Source organism: Cyrtonyx montezumae, unplaced genomic scaffold (genome assembly GCF_038088225.1).
Source record: "Cyrtonyx montezumae isolate F1298 unplaced genomic scaffold, pur_monq_1.0 scaffold_32, whole genome shotgun sequence".
In the NCBI taxonomy this organism is placed as follows: domain Eukaryota; kingdom Metazoa; phylum Chordata; class Aves; order Galliformes; family Odontophoridae; genus Cyrtonyx; species Cyrtonyx montezumae.
This window is the reverse complement of record NW_027072037.1, coordinates 4,274,400-4,294,808: the sequence shown is the minus strand read 5'-3', so window position 1 is coordinate 4,294,808 and position 20,409 is coordinate 4,274,400. Positions and strand designations below refer to the sequence as shown.

General features: G+C 48.2%; 3 protein-coding genes across 5 annotated transcripts in view; 2 read left to right on the top strand and 1 right to left on the bottom strand.

The window, feature by feature from the left end:
* LOC136053971 (mitogen-activated protein kinase kinase kinase 3-like) overlaps nt 1-2,854 on the top strand; it is a 62,713-nt gene extending 59,859 nt beyond the window's left edge. For all 3 annotated transcript variants that reach the window (XM_065744983.1, XM_065744984.1, XM_065744982.1), the window contains 3 exons: nt 1,313-1,442; nt 1,667-1,844; nt 2,363-2,854. In XM_065744983.1, coding sequence (XP_065601055.1) covers nt 1,313-1,442; nt 1,667-1,844; nt 2,363-2,591 — 537 coding nt within the window. In that variant the 3' untranslated portion in view covers nt 2,592-2,854. The remainder of the gene's footprint in view (nt 1-1,312; nt 1,443-1,666; nt 1,845-2,362) is intronic.
* Nucleotides 2,855-5,205: 2,351 nt separating this feature from the next.
* On the top strand, nt 5,206-12,267 carry ACAA1 (acetyl-CoA acyltransferase 1). The gene is made up of 12 exons (XM_065744841.1): nt 5,206-5,434; nt 5,608-5,701; nt 6,150-6,207; nt 6,612-6,691; nt 7,239-7,281; nt 8,456-8,554; nt 8,665-8,745; nt 9,754-9,944; nt 10,035-10,214; nt 10,644-10,699; nt 11,502-11,647; nt 11,878-12,267. The coding sequence occupies exons 1-12, from the start codon at nt 5,240-5,242 to the stop codon at nt 11,951-11,953; spliced, it is 1,299 nt and encodes a 432-aa protein (XP_065600913.1). The 5' UTR covers nt 5,206-5,239; the 3' UTR covers nt 11,954-12,267.
* Nucleotides 12,268-13,823: 1,556 nt separating this feature from the next.
* The window catches only part of DLEC1 (DLEC1 cilia and flagella associated protein), a 34,336-nt gene continuing 27,750 nt past the window's right edge, over nt 13,824-20,409 (bottom strand). Inside the window, exons 29-37 of the mRNA XM_065744818.1 lie at nt 19,838-19,972; nt 18,713-18,835; nt 18,544-18,638; nt 18,383-18,467; nt 17,740-17,940; nt 16,676-16,837; nt 15,822-15,975; nt 15,168-15,288; nt 13,824-14,014 (exon numbers count right to left, since the gene is read on the bottom strand). Coding sequence (XP_065600890.1) covers nt 13,891-14,014; nt 15,168-15,288; nt 15,822-15,975; nt 16,676-16,837; nt 17,740-17,940; nt 18,383-18,467; nt 18,544-18,638; nt 18,713-18,835; nt 19,838-19,972 — 1,200 coding nt within the window. The 3' untranslated portion in view covers nt 13,824-13,890. The remainder of the gene's footprint in view (nt 14,015-15,167; nt 15,289-15,821; nt 15,976-16,675; nt 16,838-17,739; nt 17,941-18,382; nt 18,468-18,543; nt 18,639-18,712; nt 18,836-19,837; nt 19,973-20,409) is intronic.

Here is a 20,409-nt window from a genome sequence, read left to right as displayed (position 1 = left end):
CTTGCAGGACAGCAGCTCTGTTTCCTGCCAGGTTTCTGATGATACAGGGCTACCTTGGTAAAATCTTCAGGGGTGAAGTTTGAGTGCACCGTTAGCCTGGCATTCTTACAGTCACTGCTGTTAGGTAGCTGACTGTATTTTATGTTGTGCTCTGCCCCATGCGCCTGTTTTTTAACATTTATGCTCAGAGAACAGAAAGGTCTGTTTGACCAAAAGCCTTGGAGACCCCATTTCCCATTCTTCAGTGTCATGTCTGATGTTCTCCAGTCAGGGTAGGGGATACTAGGGTAAGAAAACCCATCGGGTTACAGTGAAGGAGTACGCTCTACATCCGAGGTGCAGGAAGGGGTAATCCTTCAGCAGTGCTATGAAAGGGAAATTAGAGGCCCATCCACAGTATTGCAGCCGGCCTCCAAAGAAAGCCAGAATAGCAGCTGGGCAGAGCAACAGCAGAGGTGGGTGAATGTTGAAGAGCCAAGACAGTCTGAGCAACGTGGAGCAGAGCATCCTACTGTTCCCAGATGAGAAGGACTGTGGCAGTCTTGGATCAGTCCTGGTGCTGCAGGACAGGTAGAGATGAGGATGAGTTTCCCTTCCCACTTTCTGCTCAGCCTGAATGCTGGAGGTGGATTTAGATGTGACCTCTGGCATTGAACCCCAGATTTGCTCCTGATTTCTTTGTCCTAGAACACAGCTCTGACGTAGTGAGAAATATCCATTTCCAGGTCGACAGGAAATACAGTTAAAACCAAGGGGACAATCTCCTGGGGAGGACAGCACCCCTGCTTCCTTCCCTTCTTCCTCAGAAAAATCAAAGCAGTAGGAGCCTGCATGCCTGGATCAGAATCTTGAAGCAGGTGACTTGCACGTTGTCTGGCTGTGTTTCCCATGAGTCTGCCCTCCTCATAGCAACGGGTAATCCTTGCTGTAAGGAGCAGGAGAAAGGTTTTGTAGAATACTGACATGGCCCTGGGGAACTAGTAGAGTTGATCTCATCAGTGCTGTCCTTCTCCGTGAGCTATTGGTGGAGTCTAGCCACTAGAGGGAGAAAAAGATCTGTGCTTTGTGTTGGCAGAGGGTAGCACTGTTGGCCATCAGAGGCTCTACCACTTTTTCCATTGGCACGTGGGACACTGGGGACAAATCATAGTGTGTTCAGCACTCTGAATTTTTAGCTTACTGTTTCTACAGTGGAGTGTTTTTTTTCCAGCTCAGAAATGTAGTGGTGAGGAAATTTTAAGAAGTCACTGTGACTTGATGCACCCGGTCGTGCTGATCTTCACATCTGGTGCATGTTGTTCCCCTGAAACAGGGCTCGATAAAGGACCAGCTAAAAGCGTACGGTGCTCTGACTGAGAACGTCACTCGGAAGTACACCAGGCAGATCTTGCAGGGAGTCTTCTACTTACACAGCAATATGATTGTCCACCGGGACATTAAAGGTGAGTACATAATGCCAGGAGACTTTCTTCCTGCTTCACCCTAGCTTCCCTCCACGCCAGTATCATTCTTGTGCAAAGTGCAGCACTGGGATCTGCTGTTTAAGGTATTTTTGCCCCAGCTTTTGTGCAGCTTTTTGCCTGTGCCCTTCCCGCTGTCACTGTTGCTGCTCAGCTAACTTGCTGCTTCATCTCTTGGGGTTTTTGTTGTTGCTTTGCATCCCTAGGTGCCAATATTTTGAGAGACTCTGCTGGAAATGTGAAACTTGGAGATTTTGGGGCCAGCAAACGCATCCAGACCATCTGCATGTCTGGGACTGGAATTAAATCTGTCACAGGAACACCGTACTGGATGAGCCCGGAGGTTATCAGTGGAGAAGGCTATGGAAGGAAAGCTGATGTGTGGTAAGGAGCACACTGCAAATCCCACCACTGCCGCTTAAACAATCCCTGTGGGAAGTTGTAGCAGGAGCAAGAGCCGTAGCTAAGTGTTTAGAAGACAGAGCAATGCAAAGGATGAAAATGGGAGCTGAATGTAGGATCAACTGTGCAGATATTCAGAGGGAGTGAGCTGTAGCTGAAGGTCTCCAAAGAGGAGCACTCAAAACCACAGTTTGCTTTTGTATGGCCTGGTATGTTGGGGCCATATGCGGCTCCACCATGTAGCTGCTGCTTGAGTCTGAGAAACAGGCTGATAACAAAGTGTATCAGAAGAGCTGTTGAGTTTTGGTGGCCCTGATTTTAGGTTAGCTAAATGCAGCCTAGAGGCCCGGTGGGGTCCGGTGCAGCCTTTCAAAATCAGCCACCAGCTGCAGGATGAGACGTGCGAGTCCGCTCTCACTGTGGGAGCAGCGGGCCCTGTGCGTAGAGCCTCCCCAGCCCCCTGCCTGCTGTCTCACCCCCGCCTGTCGCCGTTGTTGCAGGAGCGTGGCCTGCACCGTGGTGGAGATGCTAACGGAGAAGCCGCCGTGGGCAGAGTTCGAAGCCATGGCGGCTATTTTTAAGATCGCCACCCAGCCGACCAACCCCCAGCTCCCCGACGGCGTCTCCAGCTCCTGCCGCAACTTCCTCAAGCAGATCTTCGTGGAGGAGAAGCGAAGGCCGACGGCCGAGGACCTGTTGAGGCACCCCTTCGTCAACTGCGGGCTCTGAGCCCCGGCTGGGAAATGCTGCCAGACCCGCGGCCCTTTTTGCACTCCACGTTCAGACCTCGGCACTGGGCCGTCCTGCTGGTGGCCCCACAGGTCCCTTCTTGCTCATCACTACCTTGGCGGCCGCTGCCTTGTTGGATTTTGAAGCCACGCACGGGACCGTGGGAAGCTGGGGACGGTGGCCACCACCGGGAGTGTGGAACAAGGGGCTTCCCGGCCATCCCATGTTGTTGGCCTCGGAGTGAGCAGCCTCCTCCCATCAGCAGTGCCACGGGGCGTCCCCGCTCGCAGCGTCACTTATCTCTTGGGAAAAGTGCATTGGATTACATCTGTCCCCCTACCAGCAACCCTGGGACCAGCGGAGGAAGCAGATGCGCAGTGACCATCGCCGTTCCCCACAGAGGAACACACCGGGCTTCTGCCAGGATGGAGGAGATGATCCTCAGACTGCAGAGTCGGGGGATCCGGGTGTCACAACGGGGAGGGAACCCGTCTGGAGGCGGCAGCATCTGCAGCGGTGCAGCGTTCAATACTGATCTGTGCCTTAAGCGGTTACAATCAAGGAGTGATGCTCGACTCGGCACAAAGTATGGAGTCGGGTACAATTATGCAGCAGCCGTGGTGACATTGTGTGTGAGTGCGTGTGTGTGTGTGTGGAGCTGCAGGAGGAGTCCCTGAAATTAGGCAGAGGAGCTGCTGGCTGTCCGTCCCGAGTGGCATCAGCCCTGCAGGAGAAAGTTCAGATCACAGTTGGGTTTTGGCCTCTTTGACCAACACTACTCTGCTGGAAATCCCATAGGTGGTAAGCACAGCGTCCCTGGAAGCCAATGAGTTTCTCAAGTCTTGACGGGAAAGAGGAGGGAATGGTTTTAAACTGAAGAGGGGAGATTTAGATTAGGTATTAGGGGGGAGTTCTGCATGATGAGGGCGGTGAGGCCCTGACACAGCTGCCCTGAGAGCTGTGGGTGCCCCATCCCTGATGATGCTCACGGTCTGCTTGGATGGGGCCATGGGCCGCCTGATGTGCTGGGGAGGGCCCCTGCCCACGGCTGGGACTGGGTGGGCTTTAGTGTCCCTTCCAACCCAAACCGTTCTGTGATTACATGATGCCATGATTCAGTGAAATGTGCCCCCTTTGGAAGGCCTGGTCCCCTGGCTCATGTGTGTATGTACGTGTGTGTGTGTGTGTGTGTGAGTGCATATGTGCACATGTACGTGTGTATGTGCACGTGAGTGTGACTCGCTCCTCAGGTGCCTTTGCCTTTTAATTTTTTTAAAACCCTCGCAGTGTTCTGATGTACAAAGTAGGAAAAGAGAATGTAATATTATGCCATGTAAATTTCTTTTATATATATATATATATATATTTTATTTCGGCCACAGCGTGTGTGAGAGCTCTCCACGCGGTGTCACCGTGTAGCGTAGAGAAACGTTTTCCTTTCGTTGGGAAAAGGCTCCAGTGTGATATTGTATATCATCTTTACCGTGTAGCCTATGCATCTGTATAATTCTCATCGGGCCAGTTATCAGTAGGCAACCACTGTACATAGCAGAGCTATGCCAGGGCGTGACGGGGCTGCAGAGCCCGGAGTGACCGCCCTGAGCAGCCGGGGCTGGCGGCTGTACCCCAATAATGAACACATGTGGCTCGGACCCCTTGGCTCTGTGTGGCTTTGTGTTGGGGCTGTGCCTGGGGGCTGGAAGGGGTGGGTGCAGAGAGCTGTACAGTCATTAAGGTTGGAGACCACTGAGATGACCAAGTTCGACCCCAGCCCAACCCCACTGTGCCCACTGATCACATCTCTCAGTGCCACGTCTCCAGTGTTCTGGCTAGGGGATGAGCTGCTGGAGAGGAGCTCTGAGAGGGACCTGGGTGTCCTGGTGGACGACAGGCTGGCCATGAGCAGTGTGCCCTGGTGGCCAAGGCCAATGGGATCCTGGCGTGCATTAAAATGAGCGTGGCCAGCAGGTCGAGGGAGGTGATCCTCCCCCTCTACTGTGCCCTGGTGAGATTTCACCTGGAGTACTGTGTCCAGTTCTGGGCTCCCCGGTACAAAAAAAGACAGGGATCTCCTGGAAAGAGTCCCATGGAGGGCTACAAAGATGATAAAGGTGTGGAACGCCTTCAATATGAGGAAAGGCTGAGAGAGCTGGGGCTGTTCAGCCTTGAGAAGACTCAGAGGAGATCTGATCCACGTCCATACATATCTAAGGAGCAAAGGGATGAGGCTGGACCCTTCTCAGCAGTGTGTGGTGATAGGATGAGGAGCAATGGCCACAAACTGAAGCATAGGAAGTTCTGCACAAATGTGCGTGGAACTTCTTCACAGTGCAGTGACGGAGCACTGGAGCTGCACAGAGAGGTGGTGGAGTCTGGAGACGTTCAGGACCCACCTGGACGCCTACCTGTGCAAGCTGGGCTGGGAGCTGCTTTAACGGGGGGGGTTTGGACTCCGTGATCTCTGGAGGTCCCTTCCAACCCCTGCAATGCTGCGAATCTGTGAACACCTCCCGGCATAGTGACCCCTCCCTCATCCTCTCCCCATACCGCGCGCTGCCCCACGGTCTCACGGATCCGCTCCCTCCCATCCGCCCTCAGGCAGAAGGACGTGGGCGGGAACGCGGGGCGGGCTGGCTGAGGCGGACAAGATGGCGGCGGCGCAGCCGGGCGGAGGGGCGGCGCGGCGCGTCCGGGCGGTGCTGGGGCACCTGGCGGGCGCCGGTGCGGGCGCCGTGAGGGCCGCCCCGTGTGGGAGCAGAGCCGCGGCCACCAGCCCCGAGGATGTGGTGGTGGTGCACGGCAGGAGGACCGCCATCGGCCGCGCCAAGCGAGGAGGATTCAAGGTATGGCAGCGGAGCTGCTCGCAGAGGTGGCGGATCTCCTCTGGAGACGTTCAGGACCCGCCTGATGCCTGCCTGTGCGAGCTGGGCTGGGAGCTGCTTTGGCAGTGGGGTTGGACTCCATGATCTCTGGAGGTCCTTTCTAACCCTTCAGGTCTGTGGTTTTGTGCTTGTAGGATACCACACCCGACGAGCTGCTGTCCGCTGTCATGTCTGCTGTCCTGCAGGACGTCCACCTGCGGCCCGAGGTGCTGGGTGACATCTGCGTTGGTGAGTGCGGGTGCTGTGGAGCTGCTGGTGGCTCCTGAGCCATGAGAACAGCTTCTCTATAGTAAAGACAACTGCAGATCATCTAGATGGTTGGAATGTGATGAATATGCATGTGCTATACCTTTACATATGTATTCGTTTCTCTCTTTGGTGTGCATGTTTGGTGGAGAGATCCGACGTGCACCCAGCGCTGTAATGAAGGGAATACCTGCTTGACATACTTCATTGGTGTGTCAAGTTACTTAGTTGGATTTCTTGGCATCAGTCCCACGGTACCCACCAGCGCTATGAAATCAGGACATCCTCGTGTCCCATCGAGGGGTTGGGCTCTCACCTCGTGCCCTATGGCACCTGACCACCGACATGGTGATGTTAACATCCCTTCAGCATCCCTCTGCGTGGTGAGGGCAATGCAACCGACTGACCGGGCCCGTGTCTTTGCACCCAGGAAACGTGCTGCAGCCGGGAGCTGGCGCTTTGATTGCGAGAGTTGCACAGTTCCTAAGGTAAACCCTCACCTCGTTGAGGTTCCTTCTTGGGTCTTGGTTACGGAGCAGCACTGGGTCAGAGGTTGCGATGAGGCACATCACCTTTTGCCCACTAATCAGACTTCTGTCAAGCAGCAGTGCCAGTGACCAGGCTGACGTGGGGAGAGGGAGTGCTTACAGAGCGCTTTCTGAAGGTAGACCTGGGGAAACTGGCACAGCGCTGCTTGCAAATCAAGTTTGGAAATCATCGATGAACTTTGCTTTCTCTTGGTGCAGGGCCAAGTAGGTCAACGAATGAATGCATAATGGGATCTGGCTTGAGCAGAGAGAGGGTTAAAGTTTAATCAGGTGGCTCAACGTTCTCTCGAGGGGTTTGCTTTGTTGTGTTCTTCGCAATGCTGAGTCTTTATCTTGTGTTCTAGTGGTATCCCAGAGACGGTGCCTTGCTCAAGTGTGAACCGACAGTGCTCCTCTGGGTTACAGGCCATTATCAATATAGCTGGTAAGTTCGTGGAGTATTATGGGCCCTTGGGCTGGAGACCCTCCCCAAGTGCTCACGTATCCTGTTGATTTGTCTTCCAGTCTCTCTGAGCAGTAAAAGCAGTGATAATGTCTTCTGCTGTTGTGAGTTCTCCGTGGATTGTCAGTGGAATGCTTTCATATCCCTGTGAGGTTGAGTTTAACCTCCCAGATGTGACTTGGTCTCCTGAAGATGATATCTGCCATAAATTCCACATCTAGAAGGGTTGGTCCTGGCCTCGACATAGTATCATAGGAGCAGAGAAGAAGGGACCCTTAAAAGCCATCTAGTCCAGCTTCCCTGCAGTGAACAGGGATGTTTACAGCTCCATCAGGGACACCTACAGCTAGATGCAGGTCAGGCTGTGAGTGATCTTGAGCCACATCACCTCTTGACATGGCAGTCAGGAGCATGGAGGGAATGCCCCATTCAGGTGTAGGGGGTGTGTCAGCGTTTCCAGATCCACAGCCGAACTGAAAGTGGTTTTGCTCCTGAAGATATTAAGAGTGTTTGTGCACTGCTGTTACAGGTGGCATCCGAAATGGGTCGTATGATATTGGCATGGCCTGTGGGTAAGAATACCTTTTTATGGCACTTACATAGGCTTTGTGAAAGTAGTGCTTTGTGCTTCTGCTCATGTATGAGGAGCTAGAGATCCCTTCCAAGCAGATCTGTGCTCCTCCCAGGACAAAGGTGCTTTCCTTCACAGAATGGACCTCTGGAAGTCACCTGGTCCAACCTCTGCTCAAGGATATCTTTCATTTTCCAGGGATATTTTCGTTGCTTCTTCCTCTTTGTTTATTTATGTGGCACAGAGTAGAATTCAAATTCTCTTCCCATCTTAGTCTTCACAGTCTGGATTAACTGTACAAGAGCATGCTAGTCTAAACAGTGGCTTTATATTTACAAAGTAATATTGGGTATTTTCAGTCTGCTTAATGGCTTGTAGGTCAAAGGCTGCAGCCTCTGGGATCCATGTCTGAAATTCTTTGTGTTGCAAAATGCAAATGGCCCAGCTCACTCAAATCTCTTTGTCATGGGTTGCCTACTGCTCCACGCTGTTATACTGCAACTAGTTCTCAAGTTGTACGTGGCCTTTTCCTGGCTGTCCTAGAATCATTGAATCATTAAGGTTGGGAAAGACTTGTAAGATCATCTAGACTGACCGTCCGCCTACCAACCACCATATTGCCTATTAAATCATGTCCCTAAGTCCCACATTCCCGTGTTTCTTGTCCATCTCCAGGTGTGGTGACTCAGCCATCTCCCTGGGCAGCTTGTGCCAGTGCCTGACCACTCTTTTGGGGAAGATTTTCCTGTTGTCCAACCTGAACCTTGCCTGGCATATTTTGAGGCCATTTCCTCTCATCCTATTGCTGTTACCTCAGAGAAGAGGCTGACCCCCACCTCACCACAACCTCCTTTCAAGCAGTTGGTGAACCTTAGGGTTCTTAGAACATCTGAAGACAGAAGTGACAGTATGGTCAGCAGTTCCTTCCTTGCTGTAGAACATGAGAAATTAACTGTTGACATTAATACCCTATTATAAAGAAAGGAGGACCAGTTTAGTTTTAGTTTTAGTGCTAACTGTATATTGTTGCTTGAAGAGCTTCTGCCTCAGGCAGTTTTCACTTGCTGTGTTTCTATAGGGAGGAATGCTGCTGAGTAACTTTTTGATCAGTCACAATTGGACAGTCATTAGAAATGGAAGCAGTGGTAGTAACTTCCAGTCTTTCCTGTGTTTAGTGTGGAAACAATGTCCCTCAGAAGTGGAAATAATCCTGGTGATATCAGCTCCAGCATGATGGAGAACAGCAAAGCCCGTGATTGCCTTATTCCTATGGGGTAGGTGACTGGAGCCACACTGCCTGCAGCTCGGGATGTTCTGGCAGAAGCCAACTGCAGCTTCATTAGATGTGTCATTGGATTGACTTTGCTGATGTTGTTTTGCCCAGAATAACCTCAGAAAACGTGGCAGAGAAGTTTGGAATTTCCCGGAAGAAGCAGGATGCCTTTGCCTTGGCCTCCCAGCAGAAGTAAGTGCCTTTTACTTTGATTATTTTTTTACCTTTTGGTGAAGAAATAAATAAGAGAGAGGAAAAAAAAAACACACAGTGGCAACAATAAAACATTGCTCCTTCCATGGGTAGTTAAGTGCAAACTTCATCTTGGCTTTCAAAACTTAGCAGTGGATCAAGAAGCTTGAGGCCATGGAATCATTGAGGTTGGAAAGGACCACTAAGATCTTCTCATTCAACCATTGCATATCTGGGGTTGTGTGCTAAGGAGCCCAGAGCTGCCCTGGGCATACAAGTTGGAGCACTGAGTGCACCTGTGTTTATCAGAATGTAAAGGATACAACTGTGTAGTTCAGTATTTTCATAGCAGCTTTGGCTCGGTGTCATTTTAATTTGAACATGAGTGCCACAGCAGAAGGAATCCTTCCTGAGAGGAAATATTTGGGAACAGCTGTGTGTGGAGAACTGCTGAGCTGATTCGAGAGGTTTCGCTGTGCTGCAGCTGTTTGGCTTTGATTGGGTTCAATTCTGCCTATAATAACCTTTCTCTTGGCTTAAACTATTGCCAAAGTAAGCGGACCCCTGGAGTCCCTGGGGCTTGTGGAGGTGGGTGAGATGCTAAAGCTGATGGCATCAGAGAGTTAATCTGACTTTCAGAATTCTGTTTGAGCATCGTCCCGGTCCAATTATTTGTCTAATACAGGAAGCCACTGCTCAGGCCAGTGAACCTTTAAATTATGGCCCTGCTTCTAAGGAACTTGGCATGCCAGGTGTTCTAACTGACATTGAACTGAGAGCACAAAAGGGTATGTGAACACGATCCTCACCTCTCACCTGAGGAAGGAGCAGTTTTGTGGCCTTTGGCTCAGGATGCCTGTGAGGTTACTGACTGTCTTTCAGCTCTTAATCCCCCTTATTTGGAAATACTAAATATTAAAGGTGCTTATATTTACCTTTTATGAATTAAAATGGAAATGGGATCTCGCTCAGAAGTTACTTTAACCTTCTGTGCTTTTCTTTTAACAGAGCAGCAAAAGCTCAGCAGATGGGGCTGTTTAAAGCTGAGATTGTTCCAGTGAAGACCACTGTTCTAGATAACGAGGGTAACCAAAAAGCAATCACTGTGCACCAGGATGAAGGGGTCAGGCCCTCTACAACCCTGGAAGGTCTGGCAAAGCTGAAGCCTGCCTTCAAGGAGAATGGCAGCACTACAGCAGGTCAGCTCTGTTAGGCTGCTGTCGTTCCCCTGGCTTGCCTGCCTTGCCATACCGTGTGCTCAGGAGGTGCTCATACATTTCTTCCATCAGGTAATGCCAGCCAGGTGAGCGATGGAGCGGCCGCCGTCCTGCTGGCAAAGCGCTCCAAAGCCGTGCAGCTGGGACTGCCCATCCTGGGAGTGCTCAGGTCCTTTGCTGTGGTTGGAGTGCCCCCGGATGTGATGGGCATAGGGCCGGCCTACGCCATCCCAGTTGCTGTGCAGAAGGCGGGTAAGGAACCGATCATCACTCACCTGTTCACACGGGGCTAAGCAGACTGCCCCAGGGGAACAGGCTTTCCCCAGGGTTGTTACCATACTCACGGGGTTAAATAGCTGGTGATTATTGTTGTGTCTCCCTGTCATCACTGTGGTCACAGGCTTGGCTATACTTTCATCTTTCTGTCTCAAAATACCGTTCAATCTTTAACCTCTCTGCAAACTTCTCAAACTCAGTGATAGGACACCAAGGACTATGATGTTTTGCAGTCTTTAGGTACTGTTATACATAAACGTGCATATGAACCTCCCACCAGGAGCCTGGGTCCTCTCTTTTTGCTGTTTGTGGAGTAGAACTCATAAATGAAGACTTTGAGTTATTCCCTTTGATGCAGTGATAAGGCAGAAATATCTTCTAAATCATTACTTCTCTGAACCGTAGGTCTGACTCTGAATGACATTGATATATATGAAATCAATGAAGCCTTTGCAAGCCAGGTGAGTGGTCCTCATCATTCTGTTCAAGTTGTTAACGTTGTTTTGAATCATCGTACTTCAGTTTGGTCTCAAAGTTCAGATTTGAACTTGTTCCACCTGTTACATTTCTTCTGGCCAAATGTTAAGAGCACGTGCAGACTACTTTCATTTTCTTCAAGTGAAAATAAGCAGGGCACTGTCTACATAGCTTAAGATTGTTTGTAGCAAAAAAAACAAACAAACCCATAAAACAGAGAACTCTCCACCAAGCAGGAGTGTGAGCCTATTGGTTGTATCCTTACACCAACTTGGGCAGTTGCTGTTTCACAAGAGCTGTGATTTGTTACTGCGTGATGTCAGTGTGTTGCAGTTTGAGCATCCACAATGAAGAAACTTCACTCGTGTCTTCCACAAGTGTGTGACTTGCATGTTGAAAGTCTGTGGGCTTGGCTTGAGATAAAGTTGATAGATTCAGCTTCCTTCATGTGGCTTTGTAACGTAGCCACCTGCTTTCCAGTGGCAAACAGAGTCGAGCTGAAGTCAGGCCTCTAAATCCTAACTGTTTAGTACTAAAATCCTTTCAGAGCAGCTGACACAGTGGTGTGGGTTTTATGTCAAAACATCACTGAGCTAAATTCCTTTGGAGCACAGATCTTTGGAAGCACCTAGACCTGCCTACAGCCATCTGCCCAGCTCCGTGCTGACCCCTTTGTGTATGGGAGATCTCCAGTCTGCTCTGCAGCCCTCTTGAGTTCTCAGTTGCAGGAGAGCTGAGAACTAACAGGTGAGAGCATCTCCATGAACCAGTTCCCTGTCTTTCCAGGCTGTGTACTGCGTTGAGAAGCTGGGCATTCCCATGGAGAAGGTCAACCCCCTGGGAGGAGCAATAGCACTGGGGCACCCCCTGGGCTGCACTGGCGCTCGTCAAGTTGTCACTTTGCTCAACGAGTTGAAGCGTAGAGGGAAAAGGTGAGCACTGAACAGCAGCAGTGGCCTTAAATGTCTCCAAAGGTAATTTAGGCACGGAAGTAACCAGCAGTTTGGGTTTTGCTCTTTTCCCGTCCCTCTGATAGCTTTGAATGTGGAGTGAGAATTTTATGGTGACGCTGGGGAGCAGTGGATAGCTGAAAACTGATGGATTTTTGTCCTGCCAGGTGCTACAAGTCTGGTGTTTTTCCTAATTCCATGTATTCTTTCAGAGCATATGGTGTTGTGTCAATGTGCATTGGAACTGGCATGGGAGCTGCAGCAGTATTTGAGTATCCAGGGAACTAAACTCCAGCCCATCGCAGCAGCTCATTCTCTGCCTTCTCCAGGACTAGCAAATGATTTGCACTGTGAAATCAAGTGGATTCAAGTTTTTGTTATTAAGTATACTAATTTCAAAGCATGAAGTAGAATGAATCATATGGGTCTAATAAACAGGTGGGAGAATGAAAACCAGCTCTTGCTTCAGAGCTGAAAAGCAACCTAATGTGAGAAAAGGAATGAGTCCAGCTGAAGTTCAGGCCCTATGGTGATGAAATACTAAAGAATACTTCCAATCTAATTCATCCCTTTATCTGAATATTATTGGAGTGCAGTTCACTGTACCCTTTCTTCGTATGGCAGATCTTCTAAAACCACCACATCACATGAAAAGGTTATTGCAGAGGAAATGGCTCTCATTAATTAACATTTCCTTGCTAACCTAACTACACCTGCCCAATCTGCCACAAGTTGGCTAGTGTCTTAAAGCCCCCGATGTGCTTCAGCTTTGTATATTTTTATTAAACCACTGCTGCTCTCAAACGTCCCGTGGGGGCAGAGTGGAAGGGCCAGAAAGTCATTTACAGGGGAGCAAGGTACAAACAGGCTGTCGGGGTGCCTGCGTGCAAAGGTACTGAAGAGTTGGATAGAAATCAGGAGTTTGAAAGTGGCTGTTCAGCTTTTACAGTGTATTTCTAACTGTGAGCTTGTATGACTCTAATTAAAAGATGAGCTTAGGTCTAATGAGTTGTTTTTTAATATAAAGCAGATTTCAGCACTACACCAACTTCAGCATCTGAGTACTTCAGTGCTAATACTGATTTTGTCTTGTAAAATCTTATCTGTTCTCCCTCTTAGAAACAAAAACATCGTTGAAATTCTCAGCTAATGGATTGAAAAAGAAATGCAGTCATCATCTTTGTCATGTTAGAAGGTTTAAGTCTGTAATAGACTGAGGTTCTTTGTCCTGGCTCTTGTTTTTGCACTTAATAATACAAATGGTTTCCTGCACTGTGTTTGTATTCTTTTTATTTTGTTATTTGAAGGTCGTGATTGGCTAGAGCCAGTCTCACCCAACAGCCTCACATGTATTTAGACCTCAAAGATGGAATGATTTAGAAGAAGTAGAGAGGCAGTAGTAGTTTCAGAGTCTTTTGTGAGCACTAAGGTTCCTTCCTATTCATGAAATAAGTTCTGCTTTAAAACAGGCAGAAGGGAGATGCCATCTTTTGTTCTTTTCCAGTGTGGATTGCAGCCCCTTTCTACACAATGGGAGTAGAAAACTTAACAACCTCAGAAGTGGGAATTTCAGTGATCTTTAGCTAAAGTAGTACTGAAAACATTTGAAGAGATGTGTAAGTGAGTGGAATTAAAAGGAAGAAGGGTTTCTCCTTTCCAGCAGCTGAAGGGGCTCTTCTCAGTACCCAAGCGTGATGAAATAGGCCAGAGACCTCGGTCTGTCTGGCTCTGCTCGTATTCATGTAAGGTGCTGAGAAAACAGCCTGGGAATGCTGCCCTATTCACTAATTCCTGCTTTTATTATGTTTTAGTTTTTAATGTCAAACGATGTTCCCTATTCCCCCCCCCCCAAAAAAAAAAAAAAAAAAGGTAAAGCAAAAATCTTTTTAAAGCAGTAGTTTCAACTGCAGTTTGCAGCACGCTTTGCTATGCAACAGAGCTTTGGCCTAACAGTTACCATGGCTGCTTTGCAGCTTGAAACATCATTCTGGCCCTGCAACTAATGATCAGCTTATCACAGCAATACACCTCACGGCACAGGATAGGATTATGACTTTTCAAAGTACCACGAGTGTTGTTGTTTTTTTCCTCCTCATAACTTAATGTTTTATTCTGCTAAAGTTTCAGTCCATGTAAAACAGCTGAAACAAACAAAAGTGCAGGCTCAGCTGACACTGTCTTTGCAGCTGATTTGTTACCTTGACATTTGCCCCCCATTGTCTTGCTTAAATCAAATACATGTCTTCATACTTCCCATCGTATGTTCCTTCTCCCCTGATCTGTAGCTTGCAAGGCTTCTCTCCCAGCATCCCAGTAACTGTCAGGATTGCTTCGTATTCAATGTTACTCCTAAAAAGAGAGGGAGGATAAGACAGTTCTGTTAGAGATGGGTGATGAGATTAGTTTCTGTACAGAAGAAACGGGAGAACAGCACTGTAAGGTGCAAACTGCTCACTGTCACTGACACTTTCTATCAGTGTCAAGTCTGGGATAGTAATCTGGCTTCAGTTTCGTATCCTCTGGCTACACGGAGTGTTTTAAACAATGCTGGTCTCTACCTCAACTAAAGACACTGGGTTATTGCTTTCACCATTGAAAGAAGAACTTGTTGGTGTTCCTAGCTGTGGAAGTCAATCTGAATTAAAGAAATAACATGAAGCTCTCCTGAGGGGTTGGCATTGTTTGGGAGCAAATGCCTGCACTGCTTTGATGTGATGATGCCTTCCTGTGACAGACAAACTTGAAAAGTTAATCCCTTGTCTTTCTGGAGTCAGCAGTCAACTGAGTCCAGGTTGTTAGTGAACATCAAAAAGCTCCTGGCAAGTGTACTGTCAGCACTAGTGCCAAGTGGAGGCCTTAGAGCATGATCTGCTTAAGGCTAGTGATAACCAACAGCTGTGACATTGTCCATCTGAGGTAGTTCTCATCTTCCAAGAGATTGCTGTTGTAAAGGCCAGCATTTATTTGTCCTCCCCATACAAAATTCCCCTGCAGGAAGAACACTCGTTGAAATCACCTCACATGTAATTATTTACTAATGTCATGTTCACCCCTTCAGGCAAGACAAGCACGTATCTTACTGGAATCCTGAACTACTCTGGGCACATTTTTCCCTTAATCTCTGCAAGGTGCTGGATGCATAAAGCAGTTAACTGTTGTATCAGCCTCTGCCCTGAACTACAGGCCTGAGATTTGCACTCCATTGAAGATATCACCCAATGGGTGGGGATTTAATCCAGTCATACAGGATGTCATACCAGCTGTTGTCACAGCACGTCTGAAACTCGGGGTGAGAAGTCTAAAAGAAATCCTGTACGTGGGAGCAGGACAGGGAATGAGGTTCTATGGAGAAAGTAGCAGCTGGAAACACAGGATTAGCAACTGTCAGAAGCTGATGACACAAGGACACAGCAGCACTCCTGTCTGCTTTCGGTGACTTCTCACAGTGCAGCTCTGGGCTTCTCAGGGACTGACAGCAGGATTTCAGTTCTGCTCACCGTACCTTGCAGTAAAGGTGATGAGCAGCATGTCTTTGGTGGGTTGCTCCCCTTCACGTGCCTTCAGGATGCCATTAGCAGGGGAGACAGAAAATACTTCCAGGTCATCATGTCTTTCTTGTTGATCTGAATGAAGGCAAACAGCAAACAACACAACAAAATCTCTTATATAGGTTGGTACAGCATATAGCACTCAAAACAATACACCTCCTTGCCTGCCGACTAATAAATGCATCACTTCTTGCATTGTCACAATATCTATGCAAGTGGCCAGTTTGTATTTTCATCCTTTCACCAAAGGCAGTGTGCTCTGAGTAACAAGGCCCTGATCTTCTCTCCTATGAAGTCAATCTGTCGTTAATCCTATTAGGCACAAAGAAGCCCTCGCAAGGAGCTGCTGCTGCTCCCCGATGCCTCCTGGGATTGTGTCATAAATGAACATGTCCTCTGATGGTTGTGATTTGATCGTTTGGTTAAATCTGGAGTAAAGGCTGAAATCGGTAGAGATACGCTGATGTAAAACTGAAACAACAAAAATCCCACGTAAGCAGGAACAGAAACAGACCCAGAATGTTGGGAGTGAACGTGGTCACTGCATATTGGCCAGAGGTTGAGTGAACACCACGTAGCAAGGAGATCCAATTGCAAAACCCAAATACCTAGCAAAGCAGTCCAGTAAGTTCTGCAGCCACTCCTGTTACACAGGAAGACATGTTCAGTCTTGGTCTGTGCAACAAAGCAGGTCTTGAAATCAATCATGGTGCAAGACAGCTCCAGAACTGGAACAGTAAGGTATGCAGTCAGTGGGACCAGCTAGAGAAGAGAGAAAAGGGAAAGAAAACAACAGAGCACCTTGTTTTTGTATTGTTTTCTGTCTGTTCCAGCTGGGTCATTTTTACCTCAAGCACTACATCAGGAGTACTTAGATTCTGCACTCTTTTGCCATAGGGTCTATTCCCCATTCCACAACTTTTGAGTGTATTAAATTGTTGCTGGTTTTACTGTTTCAGGGCAGGTTTTCAGACCAGACACCGTGCTCTCAACAAACACAGAACGTTCCAGTCTGTTTTTAGGATTTTCTGTGGGGATGCAGACGTTACAACATCCTGCCATCCCTGAGGACTGTATACAGCCCACTGTGAGTCATCAGTTTGTGCAGATTGCCCACGAATATTAAGTTGGCTGTATCTTAGTTGTGGTGCTTGGATCTTACAGACCTCAGAATTAGCTGGTGTGACACACACACACACAAAAAAAAGCCTGCAGTGTATTGCAGCAGCTGATGATTTGGGAGCTTTATGGCTTCACATCTGGAAGAGATCAGTCTGTAAACACAGGTGGGCTGTGACTGCACCACGCGAGCTGCACGGATGGGATTTTCAAGGACCTGAGTGCTGCAGGAGGCAGTGCTTGGAGGTGTGCTCACAGAGACACTTCTGCTCCCTGCAGTGCCCTGGGAAGGCTCATTCTGAATCAAAGATGCTGACAAAACACAGCCCCAGCCTCATCTTACCTGGGTGCTGCTGTTACTGTATTCAATGATCAGATTCTGACTGAACTTCAGCTTTCTCTCTCCACTCTCATACTGGAGCACCTGGAATCCAGGAAATATTTGGGTATCTGGCAAGTGCTGATACATGAGCAACTCCAGCGTCGTGTGGAATGACACTTTCACCTGCGGGAAGAGGAATTCAGATGGCTGTCACATAAGACAGCACCACGTGCAGGAAATCCAAAGGAAACAGTTCCCAAAGGCCTGAATACATGTTTTCCCACTGGGACACAAAGGTGTCATGCCAGCAACCAAATTCCCACAGGAATGAAGTACTTTAATGGACATTAAAGGAAAAAAAAAAAAGAAGCACAGCTATTTCCTATGAAAACAGTACAGAGTGTAAAGGTAAAAGGTGAACAGCTAATTGCTGAACCACGACAGAGAAACATTCACTAGCAAGTCAAAGGTGTTCAATTCCTGAGCTTACAAATACCATATTCCCAAAGATATTAAAAATGTGATGTTTTCTTTCTCCTGACACACGCAGAATTAAGACCTGTGTGCCTTTTAAGTCAGGGTGAGCTCTGAAAATGAGAAGCATGCTTCAAAATGCAGCTGAGGGTCGTTCATTCCTTGCACCCGAGGTCATTCTTTAATCCAGGATTTTGCTTCCTTTAATGTTGCTGCATACACCCCAAGCTAATCATATTTCCCCCCCCCTCTTTGCACTGTCTGCATCTAATTAAGGAAATGAGAGGACATAGGTTTTGGAAGTCTTTTAATTAATTCAGCATGCATTTGGCTATGGATTTAGGTGAGGTCCAGAAACCACACAGTTCTCTGCAAGGCAGCAGGGTCAGAATTGATGAGAAAAGCACAGCAAGGCCACAGTGGAAACACATTTCGTACCTGCAATGTAGCAGGCTAAATTGCTGTAATTACCATTTGCTAACAGCACTATTTCCCCTGACACTGGAAGATGTCAATGCTGGTTGTTTTTCCCTGTTGTTCATCTGGGCTTTGCTAACACACCAATTACTGAACTATCTATTCTGGCTGAGGATTATTATTTTTGAGCCTACCAGCATGTTTTGCTGTGGGTAAAGCACAAGCTGTGGCTGCTGTTCTGTTTCTTCCCCCTCACTGTGGGATGTTTTGGTGCTCTTCTTGAGATCTGTGCTGGCCAGGCTGAAGGGTGCAGACAGGAGGAGCCTGAAGTACAGAGGAACCTTAGTGCAATTGATGAGTTTCAAGCTCTGAGTCAGCACTGAATCTGTCAAAACCTGGTAGAGACATGATTCACACTGGTTAGTTTCCATTCCCTTGAGAGCTTTGTGCTTTCAGCAGCACCAGGGATCCGAAGGGCTCTGTCCCAAAGAAGCCCAATGTTTTCAAAGTGTCTAGAGTAAATACTACAAATACAAATAACGTAATAAGGTGAAAGTCTTCTAATGACAAAGGTTGCAGGAACTGACCACGCTGCTCTAAGTCTCATTCTCCTATCAGACTTTTATGTCATAAAAACAAGCCCTTAAGCACTTATTTTTCTGCTTAAGAAAAGTGCTCTCACTCCTTTTGGTTTACATATCTTGTTACGTGCAGCCCTAAAGACTGCAGCATGCTGATAGTGGTGATAAAGATGTGTTTTAAAAAGCACGTGGGTATAGCTGTGAATGTTCCCAACAGCACAAACCAGCTGAACACATCAGTGCACGGGGTACTCACTCCTAACAGAGGCTGATGGGGTATGAGGTCGCTTGCCATCGAATAAAACACCATTCCTCCGTCATGATCCGTGTCCACTTTCAACCTGAGTGTAAAGAATGGGAGCTGGTCAGAGCCCTTCCCTCCAGGTTTACTCTGCGAGCTGTCAGTGCTGCACTTACAGAGCTTGCCTTACAGAAGCATGCACGTCAATCCGTAACGGTGCAACGTCATAACCATGTCTGCGATGGACTTTGTCAGGCACTGCCTTTGCAGCCTGGACATGAAAACACAGGATAGCAATCTCTGACTTTCCTGTCATCTTTAGCCTTGCTGTGATGCTCATCTTACCTTATCATCCAGACTTATGTATCCCAGCACAAACCCTTCACACAGCACTTCAGCCACGGGCTCTGGAAGGACTTGAGGGGTGAAGGAGATGCAAACGGAGGTGCTGCCTCCTCCCGGAACCACCTGCAATGAGAGCTGCCTGCTGAGCACCGCGGGCAGCTGCCTGGGATTGCTCAAGCATCCCCAGTGCTGTGCTCCTCCAGCTGCGTTGTACGAGCAGCCTGAAATCTCCTGGGGATGCTCAGGGAATGCACTGAGATGTCAGCGTGTTTCAGCTGCAAATATCAGTGCAGACACTCTTTAACATCAACAGAGTTTAAGTACTGCCAGAGAACATCTCCCCTAAGCACGCAGACGTAGATACACACCTGTTTGTTTCTGGAAACACTTGTGCCCAGTTCTTCCCACTCTCACCCCATGGCTAACTATGCTGGGTCTCACACAGCTGACAGCATTCAGAGACACAAGAAACCTTTTCTGAATGTTTACAAGCATGAGCTGAGAATTTTACAGTTCTGTTTGCTCCCTCCTGACCATTTTTTCCTTTACATGTCAGCAGAGAATGTAATCAAGTACGCTAGCCAGCTGCAGTGGATTTTTGGTGATGTGTGGATTGCAGAGGCTCTGCTTCCCTTAAGTGCCTGAAGCAGGTAACAGCTAAAACCTGATCAAAGTGCTGTGCAGAAGCAGCTGCCCTGATTTCATGCGACAGCAGGGTGAGCTGTATTCAAATGAAGCAATCAGCTCAGCAATCCTTGCACTGCATTTGTCTGCTCAGAGCTCTGAGGTGCAGAAGAAAGTTCTGCCCGAGGCCCAGTAAGGCCACAGCAGAGCTGGAACTGGTATCTCTGCCACATCCCATAGGGCCTGTGGTCGGACACAGACACAGACCTGAGCCAGGCCTGGGCTGTGCACTGCTCAACACCTGAGCTAACAGACCTCCCTGGAGCAACAGTGGAAAGAGTGTCCCTCCAGGGCTTTATTTCTAAGGAACAGTGGCACAGTGATCCCTATTTGCAGCAGTTACGCTTCTGTTCATCCAGAAGAGCTTCCTCCTTTTCCTTTGCCCCTCCTATCTCCCAGGAAACACGTTAATTCTGAACACTAAGGTAATGTACAGCTTACAATCTGTCTTGGAGTGATGGAGTAGGGGTTGTCAGCAGGAACCCCTTCATGAGGCCGTATAAGTACAGAAACAATTTTCTTTGTTGTAGGTTCTTGAGTGATTATTTCTTTCTCTTCACTCTCTGTGTTTGAACACTGCAGGGACAAAAGGGTGGGGAATAGTTAAAACCATTACGTTGCAAAGGAGGAATGTAAGCAACGTGTACAGGAATGTAAGTGATGTGTACAGGGAACTGACTGTCCATAAATATGGCCAGCTTCAGTTTCATTCTTTCTGACACAAAAACTGGACACTTGGATGCGTCCTGTACACAAATTTTTTCATGCATAGGTTTGCTCTCCAAAATCTGTCCCCAGGCTGCTGGGAAAGCGTACATGCATGTTCAGCAAAGAGAAGCACTCAACCAAAACATCTTGGGTCCTTGACATAAACCAGCACCGTAGGACAACTCTGCCTTGTTGCATGAGGAGGGTAGGAGGTGTATTCCAAACAACTATGCTTTCAGAGCCGAAACAGAGAAAAGGTGCTCTTCATGTCTTTTCTGCAAAGCTTTTGCTGGATCCTGCATTCC

What these genes read in the sequence shown, in the direction of transcription:
- ACAA1 (XM_065744841.1), top strand. Translation starts at nt 5,240, where the DNA reads ATGGCGGCGGCGCAGCCGGGCGGAGGGGCGGCGCGGCGCGTCCGGGCG. An exon ending in CCAAGCGAGGAGGATTCAAG is followed by an intron (nt 5,435 to 5,607) that starts GTATGGCAGCGG and finishes TTGTGCTTGTAG; the next exon opens with GATACCACACCCGACGAGCT. An exon ending in GCCTTGGCCTCCCAGCAGAA is followed by an intron (nt 8,746 to 9,753) that starts GTAAGTGCCTTT and finishes TTCTTTTAACAG; the next exon opens with AGCAGCAAAAGCTCAGCAGA.